Source organism: Melanerpes formicivorus, unplaced genomic scaffold, assembly GCF_026170545.1.
Source record: "Melanerpes formicivorus ecotype bairdi unplaced genomic scaffold, bMelFor1.0.p_v2 SCAF_10, whole genome shotgun sequence".
NCBI lineage: Eukaryota > Metazoa > Chordata > Aves > Piciformes > Picidae > Melanerpes > Melanerpes formicivorus.
In genome coordinates this window covers 17,708,987-17,723,072 of record NW_027142362.1, presented here as the reverse complement: position 1 = coordinate 17,723,072, position 14,086 = coordinate 17,708,987, and the positions used below count along the sequence as shown (strand labels likewise).

The following is a 14,086-nucleotide window of genomic DNA, read 5'->3' as shown; positions in this document are numbered from 1 at the left end:
ATAAGCTCTGTGCTATTCACTGTACACAGTGTAAGGTGGTTTTGTGTTTTACCAGTGTATTGATACAGAGAGGTAACAATCAATTTTAATGGATGTTGTGATTGCTTACTTACTGGACACAAGGACTGTGATTCCAGGCCAGTTTCTCTTCCCCTAGGAGAACACTAGCAAAACTGTGACATGAAATGGAGTTTCACACTCCCAATGCACAAAAGGGCAAGAATTTCCCTTTTCACCTGTACCTGCAGACAGAGGAATTATGATTTGATGTGTAGTCATTAGCTATCAAAAAGTGTCTTCCAGTGCATATAAGCATGACAAAATATTTCTGTTGCAGCAAACAAGGGAAAATTCAGATGAGCATATCTTGGTTTAACTTGGAATCTGAGCAGGAAAATACAAACATGTCACATTTCAGAGCGATTAGAAAGGTCATTATTTTTTATGGCATCTTTGTTTCTAATCAGTTTATGAATGTTTGAATGATGACAGAGTTGTGCCATATTGCTTGGTTCAAAGCCTTGATAGGTAGCTTCAGCAAAAGTCAGATGGCTTTGGTGATTCCCCTGAATATGGATGCTCCTGCCCTTCTACATTTGAAAGAAAATAATGCCTGGTATTTTGTTCTCCCCTTAATCTCTTACTCCTCTTCTGTAAAAGATGCTATGATTACTGAACAGTTAACATCACCATATTTGAGGAGAAGTCATTGTATACACTACATCAGCATATCAGGGATCTGGGATCAACATGCCAGGCATAAACATACTCAGTAATGTCAATAATAAAAATGTTAGCGATAACAACAACTATAATAACCAAGAGATCCCTGTCTGAATATAAGGACAGACAAATCCTGAGATAAAAAAACTGAGCAATGATGGCAGAAGTGGAGCTGAACTCAAGCTTGAGTTCCAGGCATAGCCTTAGCCACAAAATGTTACAGCCTTCCCTAATTGCCAGGTTCCAAGAAGGATAAAAACTCCTTTAGCATTCATTCATTTGGTGTTCAGTTCCAACACTTTCTGTAGCCTTAACCAATGTGTTATTTTTTTGCTTATTACGAGGACCTATATGACCTTCAACAAACAAATGGAGGATACCCGTGAAAAGACAGAGGTGTGTTACACCATTTTAACAGCATTTTTGAGGTCATGCTACTACCAAAATAGCAAAGAATAGAATTCTTGTTGTAGTATGTGTTATTCAAGAACAACTGAGATGCTAGTGCTCAAATTTAGATGAATCAAAGAAAAAAAAACCTTTTTTGTTGTTTGCTTCCTTTCCCTTTTGATTTCAGCTCCAGCTAGAAAAACAGAAGGGAGAAATTCTTGGGGTAGTGATTGTGGAATCTGGATGGGGATCCATTCTCCCTACTGTTATCCTGGCTAACATGATGAATGGAGGCCCTGCAGCTCGCTCAGGAAAACTAAGCATTGGAGACCAGATTATGTCCATTAATGGGACCAGTTTAGTTGGTCTACCTCTTGCAACATGCCAAGGGATCATAAAGGTACTCCAAACTTAACAACTATATGCTGTATATTGTATGCCAGCAGAGGGGTAATATTCTGACCTTGTAGATTTCCAGCAGATAGGATTTTGCGTATCACTGAAAAAAAAAATAATCATCTGTCATTGTCAAAAAGCAGAATTAAAAACAGAGCTTCAGGGGTGGTAATGTACAGAAAGTTAGGGCTGGAAAATTTAAATGGACTTTGTAAAAGTTTTGTTACTGGACTGTAACAAACAGGGTCAGGTGTGAAAAACTTGCCTAAATAAATTACTAGGCTATCTTCAAAGTTTCAGGCTTCCTCACAGCCTTCAAATTAAAATCTGAGGATTAAAACCAACTATGCTTCTTTAGGCTCTATGTAGATTAAATGGATGGAGGCTAGTAGACTGCATGACAGATTAGGTGAGTATATGGAGATTCCCCAGGCATGATGGAATCTCTGAATGTGTACTTTTTAACCACTCAGACTAAATCTAGTATCTGTGCAGATGTACCAAGAGCAGCAGCAGGAGGTGAAATAGCCAGAAGGACAAGCAGGAGTTAGTTTTGAATTGTGTTGAAAACTTTCTTAAAGTTTCTAAGGTAATTAAAGGCAAAGTTTTGATATGTGTTTTTTGGCCAAATGGGGGCCAAAACAAAGAAATTAATCTCTTAAGTTAACAACAGATTTCTATTAACTCTAGCTGTTCCTTCTCAATTCAGCTGCTTTACACTCTTGCAATTAGGAAACCAGTAATGCTAGAGCAAAATAAAATCAATTTCAGAAATATCTTTTGGAATATCTTACAGGGTCTTAAGAATCAGACACAAGTCAAACTGAACATTGTCAGCTGTCCTCCTGTCACTACTGTCCTCATAAAACGGCCAGACTTAAAATACCAGCTGGGCTTCAGTGTACAGAATGGAATTGTAAGTTTCTGTGTTCAGTGATTGTTTGGGGTTTGTCTTCTTTTTTCTTTTTCTTTTTTTCTTTTTTGTATTATTTTTCCTTTTCTTTTATAACTTCAAGAAACACACTGAGGTACTGAAAAAATCCTTACATGTGATCTCACTTTTTTGTCCTGCAATACTTTAATTAACCAGAGTCTTAGAGTCATGCCCATGGCGGGGGGGGTGGAACTAGATGATCCTTGTGGTCCCTTCCAACCCTGACCGATACTATGATACTATGTTTCTGAATAATAGAATGTAAAATTACATTCCCAGGAGAACAACTACTGCCATTCTTGAGGGTTTTTCCTGCAGAATACAACCATAAGATTTACAGGGCCAGATTGCTTGGTGCAGTACCTGGATCAGCTAATTCACATACAACTCTGTCATTAGAGTGCCAGATCTGATCCTGTTTCTCCCTTTTAAATTTGGAGCACACACTTGCTAAGACTGTGATTTTTTTTTAATATTTTTTTTAATGCTGTGTGTAATTTATTTGGATCATATGGTAGTGGGCAAAGGCATTAAACACCCCTCACTACAAGTAATTCTGTAAGTTGCTGCTCAAGTATGCCTTCTCTGCATGCTGCAGTTTTCCTGTAATAGCAGTAGCAAGCAGGAGAATGAATGTGGCAGGTAACAGTGCAGCTCAGGGTCTTCGTCTCAGTTCCCTTCCCAAGCCATTTTCCTATACCTGTCCAAACCAAACTTGCAACACAACTAGGTCAGGTAGTCACCTGGCCTTTCTGGTGGCTGATACTAGCATTAGGGACTGCCTGTAGTGCAGGACCATCACCATCTCCTTTTCCTCCAGCCTATGAAAAAAATAAATAAATCGGGCTGCTCACACAGAAAACCACACCACAAAGGACTGTGGGCTCTGGTTCCCTGTTTTGTGAAATTCATCAGTTGAAGTTGCCAGATTTCTGTTTGCCACCCTTGGAAGAGTAGCAGATAACTCTGTAGGGTATGGTTGATGGCTTTTATACTGTGCTTTAGCAAACGGATGGCTCATTAGTAGACTTCCAGCTCTGCTAGCCATCTCTAAGGTATTATTGTACCTAAGTTTTTCCTGCCATGTTGTGGTCACAGCAGAGACTGATAAAAAGGAAACTGCTACAAGCCTGGGTCCAGGTGGAAGCACTCTGAAGTGATACCTACCCCAGGGGGAATGTCCTTTAGAAGCAGGATTAATGTTCTGATACTTGAGAGAGGTCTGAAAAAAACACAAAAAACAACTCAAAACCAAACCAAGACAGATTAGGTGTGTGACACATTTCTGTACCACTTTGCCTGTGCTTAACTCTTTTCTGCCCTATGTGTAAAGTGGGTATGGTTACTGCTGGTAGTTCAGTCTCTGTCAGCAAATCCCAAATCTTGGTATTAAAAAGGATGAAAGGGATGGGATCTGGTTTTACAGGATCTCAGAGAGTGTGCTAAGAACATCTTACAATGCTACATTACTAATTACTGTCCTTTGTAAATCTAGTACGTTCAGCAGGTGTTGTGATAAAAGAAAGAAATGTATTTTGAGGAATAATGAGCAATACTGCAGTGTGTTTATAAGTTAATTCTTCTAGGAGGCCTCTCTCTGCATTGCTGGATGTTAGGTCAAGGCTGGGGAAAATGATCAGGACGAGGTAGATTAGAAGCAGCATATCATGTCCGCACATGGACAGAGGCAGTTGTGGACTCTGTGGGACAATCTATCTTGTCCTGACTAATCATTTCCTGTATAACTGGAGCCTTATTTGAGTAACTGCTGAGGTTGTTCTCTTTCAGAGAAGGCTCACTCCATCTACTGGGCATCTGTCATATTCACTACACTAGATGGTCATAATTAATTCCAGTTAAGGCAGTTTACCAAATTTAGCATACAGATCCTTCTCAGAGAACAAAAAAGGAAAGCCTTGTAATACATTTCATTGATGTGTTTCAATACAAATGTCAATGAACAAAAAGGAGAGATTAACATCTTTTTGTTAGGCTACTACATGGACATGCTGCTGGGCCTGTAAATCCTTCCTCTGATAAACCCTTAACATTTGAAAATTAACTCTACAAATTACATCTCATGGTAGTCTGACACCGAACTTCAAAAAGCTGTTTTGTACTTGCCAGCAGTTGTTACAAATTATTACAGGGTTCAGAAATGATATCCTTATTGTTGGCTTAGCATCAGTAAATCAGTAGTTTGCCAGAGGGGGTATAATCACATGGCCCTAATGCTATGCCATTACCTGGTTATGTGTGCACCTAGTGCCTCTTCCAACAGCGGTTTTGTGGCGGTTCCATCTTAACCTCTGCAGGATGTACAGCTGGTGTATTAGTGAGTAGCCATCAACAACCTGGGCATATAAAAGCACTTTCTGAACTGGCATGGGCTTCCACATGCTATCAGGAAGATGCAGAGGCAGGGCTGCTGCAGGTGACTGTGTTTTTTGTGTATATAGTATTGTTTAATTAATTAAGATCCTGAAGTTGTGCTTCATGAAGCACTAGTGCCAGATTTTGGGAGCTTTAGTTAGGGAGCAGCACAACAGCATAAAGTGGAGCATTAGTGAACCATTCAGGAGAAACACGGTGCATGCATCTGAAACAAGGGTGACTGTTGTGTAATGTGGGGTGAACATAAAGGGACTCATCAGCCTTCTTGTGAAAAACATTACACTTTTGAAATCATGGTATTTAAATACCAGTGGTCCCCTTTGTATCTTGTTTCCTAGATTAAAATCTGTGTATTACCAGTTGTGTTTTTACTGCTGATAATGCACCACTTCAGTCTAGAGCTTGGATGCTTTCTGTGAGGAGTGTTAGGCACCCCATCCCCAGCCTAGTGGAATTCTAGCTAAAAATACAGTAGCGTGTGGTAGAATGTAGGCAGTTTATTCTTTCTTCCTTACCCCTGTTTATATTTATTTAAACTGTCTAGGAAAAAAAAATACAGGGTTTAAACAGAGTAATACAGGAGTGAGATGAGGAGAAACCTGATTTAATAGGTTGCATTTAAGGCATTAAAACAGAATAAAGTTACTTTGCCTTGCCCTGCCCTTCGTGTTTTGCTACGCAGTGGGCAGCTGCAATAAAACTGATTGTGAAGCTGCCAAAGTTTCCTATTTGGTGCACTGCAGCTTGTCTAGGATTCCAGAATCTGTCACAGCTGAATGGATTGAACCAGTATAGTTTACACCTGGGGTGTTCTCTGTTATGGTGGTGTTTGGATGTTGGTTTGTTTGTTTTCTTCAGTTTACAGACCACACAGAGTATAAGCTCTTGCTTACAGGAAGATCCAGATCCATCATGTTTCATTTAATAGTACTACTGCTCTCACAATGGTCAACAAATCTAACAGGCTAAACAATACTGGCTGAACAGAAACACATTTAATTAGTGGTACTACTCATCTTAAACTTTCCAACTGAATCTTCCATAGCTCCACTGGCTGGAAATGAAACTTAAGGCTGCTCTAAGTCAGACATTTGTACTAACAGGAGCCACATAAATGTGTGCATTAAGTGCAGTATATTTCACTCTGTCTCTAGCTTAACAGGATCTGTGAGGCTAGACAGAGGCACCTGGGCTCTGTGTCTGTTTCTCTTCTAAAATAGTGCTCATAAAAAGGAAGTTGACTCCTTTCCCTGGAGAGGAATCCAATTCTTGAATGAATATACGAGACTACTTCCTACCCCTGAAGCTATTAGGAAGAAAAAATTCACTGATGGTGATGATAAAAAGTGCTTCAAGATCCACAAAATAAAAGATGCTCTGGACAGTAATGCAAGCCATTATCTTTTCCTTTATGTCAGTGGGGTGTGAGGTCACATTTCCATTTGCTCTGAAAGCTTTTCTTTCAGCTGTTGGTACTGTCTCTGTATTTTCTTTTATACTGTGAATAATATTTACTTGCAAAATAGTTTTTCATACATGACTGAAATTCAAGCTGCAGTTCTGTGAAAGGTCCTGATGGTGCTGCTATCCATAAATGCCCATCAGATGTACTTTATGAACCATACTTTTATGAGTAGGTAAAACTCAGCCACAAAGATGTGTGGTGGAAGAGAAGTCTTTCTCTCTGCAGAATGAAGTTTTTTCAGAAGGCTAAGAAAGGCCTTTTAAAACAAAATAACAACCATGCATTTTTGTTCCCCATACCGGATAGCCTGAACTTTGAGTAAAAAGGGGTTTCATTTTTTACAGCATTATTTGTGAAGAGCCACTGAAAGGAAACTGCTAGTATCATCCAGAAAAGATTCTGGTCAACCACAGAATATTTCACCTTTGGCACATTCCAGTTTGGCCATCTCCTCACGTACTGTGTCTAAATTAGATTACAAACTCACTGGGATGCATCTTACCACACTGAGCAAACTACTAGATCCCAGCAAATAAAAATTCTCAGCATGTGATTCCAACCACAACAGTAACTAAGAAACAGCCATCACTGGATGCTCTTGCACTCATTTATTCTCCTCCAGGAACAGTTTTTTCTCAGTAAACAATAGTTAAATCTTAGCACTGCTAAGCATTGCTCCAGAGATTCAAGGTATATATTATCTGCCTCATGTGCTGCATGAGTTGTCTTCTGAAATGATTTACCGACAATTTCTATCTACTACACAACTGTCTGGTCTGTCAGGGATAGCCCTGTTGCAGCACAGGCATTACTGAGGAGGAAATATCTTTAAATCTCATATACTGGATTGGGATTTTTCTTTTGGCTTGTACACTATGCATGTGGCAGCCTCAGAATAAATTTAAGTAGCAGTGTCTGCTAGGACTATGTTCTTGCTGAATTTTCCTCTATTGTATGAGGGCATAAAAAAATCACAACTTTTGCCTAGCCTTACTGGTACCTGCAGCTGGCTCTTGAAACAGTGGCCTGGCTTGCATCCTCCATCCTAAACTTGCTGTGGCCAGCAGCACTGTAGAACATGGAGAAAACCAGTGGCTCTAGAGAGCAGAGTGCCCTTTTTCTAACCTGAATGAGGCCTGGGAAACAAATTGTCATACTTCACTATTCTGACAATAGCCTGCAAAAAGAAACAAGAAGTTGCACATTTCATAAGACTCATGGAAAAGTTTGGGTGGAAAACACCTTTAAAGGTCATCTAGTCCAACCCCCCTGTCATTTTCACTAAATCAGGTTGCTCAAAGCCCCCATTTTCCTGTTAGCCAGGAAGAATAAAGTAGTACATTGCTGAAAGAGTCCAGATGGCACCGTCAAAGATTTAAAAATAACTTCTATACCAACAGTACAATTAATCTTCTCTTCAACCCTAACTCCACTTCTGCATGGTTGATTGTCTGTACCACTGTGTCAGGTGTTTTTATAGTCCCAGCCCATAAGGATGAAAATAGAAACTGTAATTTGCATAAATTTTGGAGAAAACCCACACCAACAAAACAACAACCACCCAATACTTAAAACCTCACAGTACTGCTTAATGCTTTCTGCAGTAATTTTTGGAAGCCTTAGAGTGTCACCACTCATCATTAAATCCTAGTAACTGCTACATTATGACATTTCTAAACTTCAAAATAAACTGCTCTTTCTCTTGGTAGATTTGCAGCTTGATGCGAGGTGGAATAGCTGAGAGAGGAGGGGTGAGAGTAGGACATCGTATTATTGAGATCAACGGACAAAGTGTTGTTGCTACTGCCCATGAGAAGATAGTGCAAGCGTTGTCTAATTCAGTGGGAGAGGTAAGAAAAAAATACTTTATCAAGGAATTAAAAGCCTGTTGAAGGAATGTATGTTTCAGTTGAAAAGTGGCTGAACTTAGCATTAAAACCACCACCCCACTAAACTGGACTTGAGCACTAGTAACAAAAAATTAACAGAACAGTTTTTGAACAGTTAGATGCACATTCACTGCATATTTTCACTTGTTTTCAAGAGTTCCTGACATGATTCTGAATATTCAACCTCCTGTTTGAATTAAACCACTCTATTAAAGGAAGAAACAGCTCAATCATGTTAGCTATGAAAATGTGTCAGCTTATCACCACAGAATCTGCCATAGAAATAAATCAATATTCAGAGGGCTGTAAGATTCCAACTGATATTTTAGTAATTTAATTTCCAACTTACCTTGGTTAAGACACCTCTCTGCAATACTTTTAGAGAAATCAGCAATGCCTCAACAAGATACTCCAGTTTGTCAGAATCCCTACTGAATTTAGTGGTGGTATCATACACAACCCTGGGCAGATCTTCCACTAGTTTCTTGGCAAAAATCAAAGGCTTCCTTGTGGAAAATGATACTAGAAAAATAATAAAAGAGTATGTTCACATTGGCAGGAACAAAGCTGTTGATTTCAGTAGAACCCCAAAGCCTTTATGGTAAGCAGCCTCTTTGCTGTGTAACATCTCACACCAGATATGAGGACAGTATGAACCTTATTTTTCAGCATAAAAGATACCAAAATACCAGGGCAGCATATGGCTGGTGAGGGTTTGTATTACCAGTTTACCATTCTTCCACTTGAGTGATCCGATTGGTACTGACAGACGTTACTACAGTTTTGATACACTGATTACCTGATGCCTTGAATCTTGTTACTCCTTGTGGAAAGAACTTCATTAAATACACTAGCCATGAGAGAACCCACTCCACCAAACTCTTGAGTGGCAGTTAAGTATCAGGTGATAAAGTCCCGAGTTGTGTGTTCAGAAGGTCAAGCTCCAATGAGGAGAAAATACTATTGAAATGACATTCCCACAGGGAAGGAAGATAGAAATCTAAGTTCAATTAATAATCTTTCTTTTCAGAGCTCTGGATTTGTGCTACTGCTTTTTTAAGGACTGTAATTGGAGGAGGGTTTAACAACAGAAAGTGTGAAAGTGTTTAGGTGTCTTTTTAAGCTATATGAGGTTGCATCCGGTCATTGTCATTTGAAACACACACAAGTAAAGGCAGCAAACCAGCTTGTCAGAACCAGAGAAATTGGAACTAGAAACTTTAGTAACATTCATAGCTATAGAAATGAGGACAATAAATGCACTTACACCACTGGGAGAGGCAGGTTTGGCCTCAGGGTTTGTTTTAAACCAGTAACAATCCTGCTAATTTCTGTGTAAATCACTTGACAGATTCACATGAAGACTATGCCAGCTGCCATGTTCAGGCTCCTGACTGGGCAAGAGACACCCCTATACATCTAGCACGCAACTCTCTTGCAGCAAAATAACTAAATGATTCCATCAGAGCTGAAGCCCTCATAGCTGAAGAGGATTTTGTATTTTGTATGAATGAAAGGCTTTGAAGCTGACCTGAGGACTCCGAATAAAGGAACAGACAGGTGTCTCTGCCTTTTCTCTCCTTCCTTTCTATTTCTTTGCCAAAAAGTGATGAGAAGGATGGTCAAGGACAATAATTACTGACAAAAATATTTGTAAAACATTTAAGTATTTTGCAACATCTTCTAAACTCTTTTCTCATAAAATGTAAAGCATATTTATTGGTAAACTATGTGGAGTGATGTATGTATGTCTGTCTTGTTTGATAACATGGTGAATGTGAGTATTTGATGAATGAGACTGCAGGAAATGGCAAAGAGAAGACAATAGGGGAAGTTATGGCTGCCTCAAGTACAACAAAATTTATCCCAGGCACAGGAAGTGGCCCAATACCGATGGCTTTGCATAAACTTAGGACTGGTGCTGAATACATGGTATTTCAGTGGAAAGGAATGCGTGCAGTTAAACCTTTTAGACTCTAATGTAAAGAAAACCACTGTAGTACTTGGTATTGTTATGACAAGTGTAACCTCTTTGGCAAGGTGTGAACATACACATGTAACAGGTGTCTCATATGCTAAATAAAGAGTAATTGCCACAAGATTAAAATCAAAATATTTATTTAGAGACATATTTATTTTTAATGCTTGTGATTTTTATGATTTAACAAAGTTACTTCATGGATAACTTATTGCACAGGTTGTGTAATGTATGTGTTGGGCTGGGTGGGTTTTTCTCCTTTCATTTTTGCGTATTACCTTTTTGTTTCTGTTGGCACAAAATGGGAAAGCCATGCTTACCTGTTTCTGTCTTTTATAAAGCATTCTTATTCCTAAGGCAATGTGTTCTGATTGTAAATTGTTTTGACAAATAATCTAGCACCATCAGCAGTATTAGAATGTGTGTAGATAAAAAACTTGATAGTAAAGTTGTATTCCTTATGAGATAAATGTTAATTAGTGTAACTTTTTGTCTAGATTTTGGGGTTTTTGGCCAAGACCTTGAAGAAAATACACTGTGACTTAAGAAGCCTTACCATGCAGTAACTAAAGAGCTTTAGATGACTGTACTTCAAGGAGTAGTGTGTTGCATGCAACTGACCTTAGGAAAGAATTAACCTACCATCACCAATAAATCCGAAATAATAAAGGAAGCTTGCTTATTTTGTTTGTGGTGTAAGTTTACGTAATACAACAGCCAAGTAGACAATCCTTTAATTCTTCATCTAAGTGCAGTTGCAGAGGTCACAGACTATTTTTTCTAAAAGAAACTGATCTCTTGAATAAGGAATTGGTGTATCATTATTATCTTGAGAGTAGGTGTGCTAAATTAGCAAACCTCGTTGCCACTGAATGTCACTGTAACTTCAAATCAATACAGAAGCATGCCATAATTAAAGACATTAAAACGGATGATTCTTTAAAACTTAAACTACCCATCTTCAGCTACATTCCTTTGTGACCTTTTCACAGGGTGTCTGCCCAGCTCTGAGTGACACAAATGAAACCAGTACATGATTAAACCACAAATGGAAACTAATGCTACTGACAAGCAAAAAATTAAAACCCTGAAACATCAACCTGTGGCAGGTTCTTGATAAGAACCTTTTGTTTAAGGCCTTTCCAATTTCCTCTGGGAGAGCCAGGATGAAGCTTGCACTGGAAGATGTTGCTGGCAGACCTGTGTTTATGCTGGTAATCAAATCAGTGTCAATTATATTTACTTTTTGATTGTTTTTTTATGATCAATGTTAAATGAATCATAAATGCAGCAAGAACCACAAGGACACATTTTAGTAACGCAGTCATCAAAACTACTAATTAGAATAACAATTCTTTTGGAAAAAAATGTTCGAGGCTCTGAGATAAAAATTCATCTAACTTTCTATCAGTTGGCATTTGTAAAAAGTTTGTGGAATATTCTTTTTGAAAATGCAGAATTTCATTAAGCATCTTTTGGTCACAACTTCCAGAGTACTTAAAGGTCAGTTCTCAACAGCAGAGGCTACTCATGAGCACTCAGAAACAGCAAACATAAACCACACTGAAGCCATTACTGTAATTTAAAAGGGCAATGCATTTGTGGTGGGAGGGGGCCAGCTTTAATAGGACAGATCAGTTATCCTGGAAAGAAGGATACTGGAAGAATGGGTTAGAAGCAGCACTGGATGTGCATATGAATCAACTTTATATTTCGATCCAAATCAGTTATGGGAAAAAAGCAAAGTCAGGAAGTACTTTTTATTAAAACACTGATGGTAGTTAAAACACTTTGAGGTACATTAAATAAATACAACCTTTAAGTTGTACAGCAGGTGTCTGGTGGGTTTGCAATACTTTGCAAGAAATGCCAGGCAGCATCAGTAGTATTTCTTTAAGTACAGTGAATGGTGGTTGGGAAAATGTTTGTTATGACTAGTAAATCAGCTAAAATTTTGAAAAAATCAGGGCTGAAATTTACATTCAGAAAAATAAGTGTTCTCCTCCTGCTGCTGGAAAAAAGTGGAATTCCAAAGGAAGACACTTTTTCCTTGTTAAGTCATCCATTACTTGTATTTCTCCCAGTCCTGGTTTCTTCCTTACTGCTCTTTGCTGGAATCACATACCTGCAAGCGTTCTCAAAGGATGGTCTCCCGGCACACTCCAATTAAACTGTGAGGCCTGTCCCGCTCGGAACTGCGAGTGATGTGGGACCTACTTAAGAAGGCAACTGGAGAGCTTAGAGCACCACAGCTCTGAAGATGAAGATCTTCTTGAAGTCGCTTTCTAGAGGTATTCACATTCTGCTGGGAACTTGTAATTACCTGTTGAAGAGAAGCAATGGACATGGAAAAAGTGGGGAAAGCAGGGTAAGAAATGGTTTCATTTAAAAGGTTCAGTCCCTAAGTATTATTTATCTACTGATGGAACTCCCTCTAGAGCAGATGTGCCTTTATGTAGACATCCTGCTTCTCCTATTCTTCAAACTGGTCAGGGCTCAGGACTGCCTGCTGGAAGGCACAGTCAGGCTTAAAAGTCATCAGGCCTCAAACTCACACTGCAGTGCTGCATCAGCAAAGGTGCAAGTGTTTGTTCTCTATACCAATGAAAAGGAAACCTGTGGGATAGCCAGCGGCTCAGCCTTGTAATTGATGAATGTAAGTTTGGAGCAAATTAAATTCCTCTGTTTCTTTTAGGAGAATATTTTACTTCATGGCTTTGCCAGGGCTGGGTGAAAACTAAAACCTTGCAGGCCTGGGAATCAAACAGTAACTTCACAAATGTGAACTGTATAACTATTTTAACCAAAAATTCTGTGACTTGGTAAAGAGGTTGCTGGGACGCCCTGGATTTTCATTGACTAAGAATGTTTTACTTTGTCTGAAAAGAGTAACTACTAAAATTATTTCTTTAATGTGAAAAAAACATATGCCTCCCTGGATCTAAGAAATCCAGACAGGATAGCAATTGGGCCATTGGTTTCTGGTTTTATGATCTACATAAGCACTCAAATTTTCTATACTGTCTTTTTGTTTGGGTTTTGGGTGATAATGTGCTTTTTTCCCCTTAATTTAAAGAAAATAGTTTTCAACTTTCTAATCTTGAGGGTTTAATGATCTGCACATTTTGTAAAGCAATAAAAATGTTTAAATTCAATTCCATCCTGGCAGTCTATTCAGTATGCCATGGTAGTCCTGCTTGTTACCCACATGACTACAGAAGTGACTGATATGGTGCTCCTTCTTTGTTCTATTTCATAGGTAGCAAACCCAATATTGCAGCAAGCTTTATTAAATGCTGTATGTTTCCTTCTCTACATCAAACCCTCTCACATGCTGTTTAAGTGTTATTAAATCCTATTTTAATACTTATTTAGCCAACTTCCTTCACATAGGGATCAGCAGACTTATCATAGGAATTACAGTATCTCAGAAGAGGGGGAAACAGCCCCCAAGTGTGTATCCTTAATTGTCTGGCCAGCTCTATGGAAGCTCTACAGGCAACCTGATGTAATTGTCAGTGCTAAGGGCATTCTGCTTTTCAAATCTTACAACATAAAAGGAACTTCCTTTCTATAGCCAGCATTCTGATAACAATACTAGCATCTTCCTACAAAAAGATGCATCATCAACCAAACATTAGATAATAAAAGGAGCTGTCACTACTCATTCCCTTATTTAGCAGGATTTCCTCCAAGCCTGGTGTCTGTTTCATTCTCAGTTCAGGGTGAGCAGATGCATTATTCCTCCACTTGAAAAAGCACAATGTTACAATTTATTTCTTAAGAATAGCAGTGGTGCTTCTAGCTAGGAGTAAAGCTAACCTCACTGTTCTGATTTGATAGATGGTGGCCCTGCCTGTTACTTGTCTTTAGCTGGTAGCTTCTGCTGTACACACATATTTACCTGAAAGAAAAAC

General features: G+C 38.8%; 2 protein-coding genes and 1 long non-coding RNA gene across 10 annotated transcripts in view; 1 reads left to right on the top strand and 2 right to left on the bottom strand.

The window, feature by feature from the left end:
• LOC137443865 (uncharacterized) overlaps window positions 1-8,709 on the bottom strand; it is a 70,901-nt gene extending 62,192 nt beyond the window's left edge. For 3 of the 4 annotated variants that reach the window (XR_010988008.1, XR_010988009.1, XR_010988010.1), the window contains exons 1-2: window positions 8,541-8,709; window positions 114-242 (exon numbers count right to left, since the gene is read on the bottom strand). This is a non-coding gene — a long non-coding RNA (uncharacterized lncRNA). The remainder of the gene's footprint in view (window positions 1-113; window positions 243-8,540) is intronic. The other variant, XR_010988011.1, reaches the window with a different exon arrangement.
• Window positions 1-10,838, top strand: part of APBA2 (amyloid beta precursor protein binding family A member 2) — an 82,061-nt gene extending 71,223 nt beyond the window's left edge. For all 3 annotated transcript variants that reach the window (XM_068143980.1, XM_068143978.1, XM_068143979.1), the window contains 4 exons: window positions 1,301-1,513; window positions 2,306-2,425; window positions 8,012-8,152; window positions 9,543-10,838. In XM_068143980.1, coding sequence (XP_068000081.1) covers window positions 1,301-1,513; window positions 2,306-2,425; window positions 8,012-8,152; window positions 9,543-9,614 — 546 coding nt within the window. In that variant the 3' untranslated portion in view covers window positions 9,615-10,838. The remainder of the gene's footprint in view (window positions 1-1,300; window positions 1,514-2,305; window positions 2,426-8,011; window positions 8,153-9,542) is intronic.
• The window catches only part of ENTREP2 (endosomal transmembrane epsin interactor 2), a 102,462-nt gene continuing 98,668 nt past the window's right edge, over window positions 10,293-14,086 (bottom strand). For all 3 annotated transcript variants that reach the window (XM_068143983.1, XM_068143981.1, XM_068143982.1), the window contains one exon: window positions 10,293-12,492. In XM_068143983.1, the coding sequence (XP_068000084.1) occupies window positions 12,307-12,492 (186 nt within the window). In that variant the 3' untranslated portion in view covers window positions 10,293-12,306. The remainder of the gene's footprint in view (window positions 12,493-14,086) is intronic.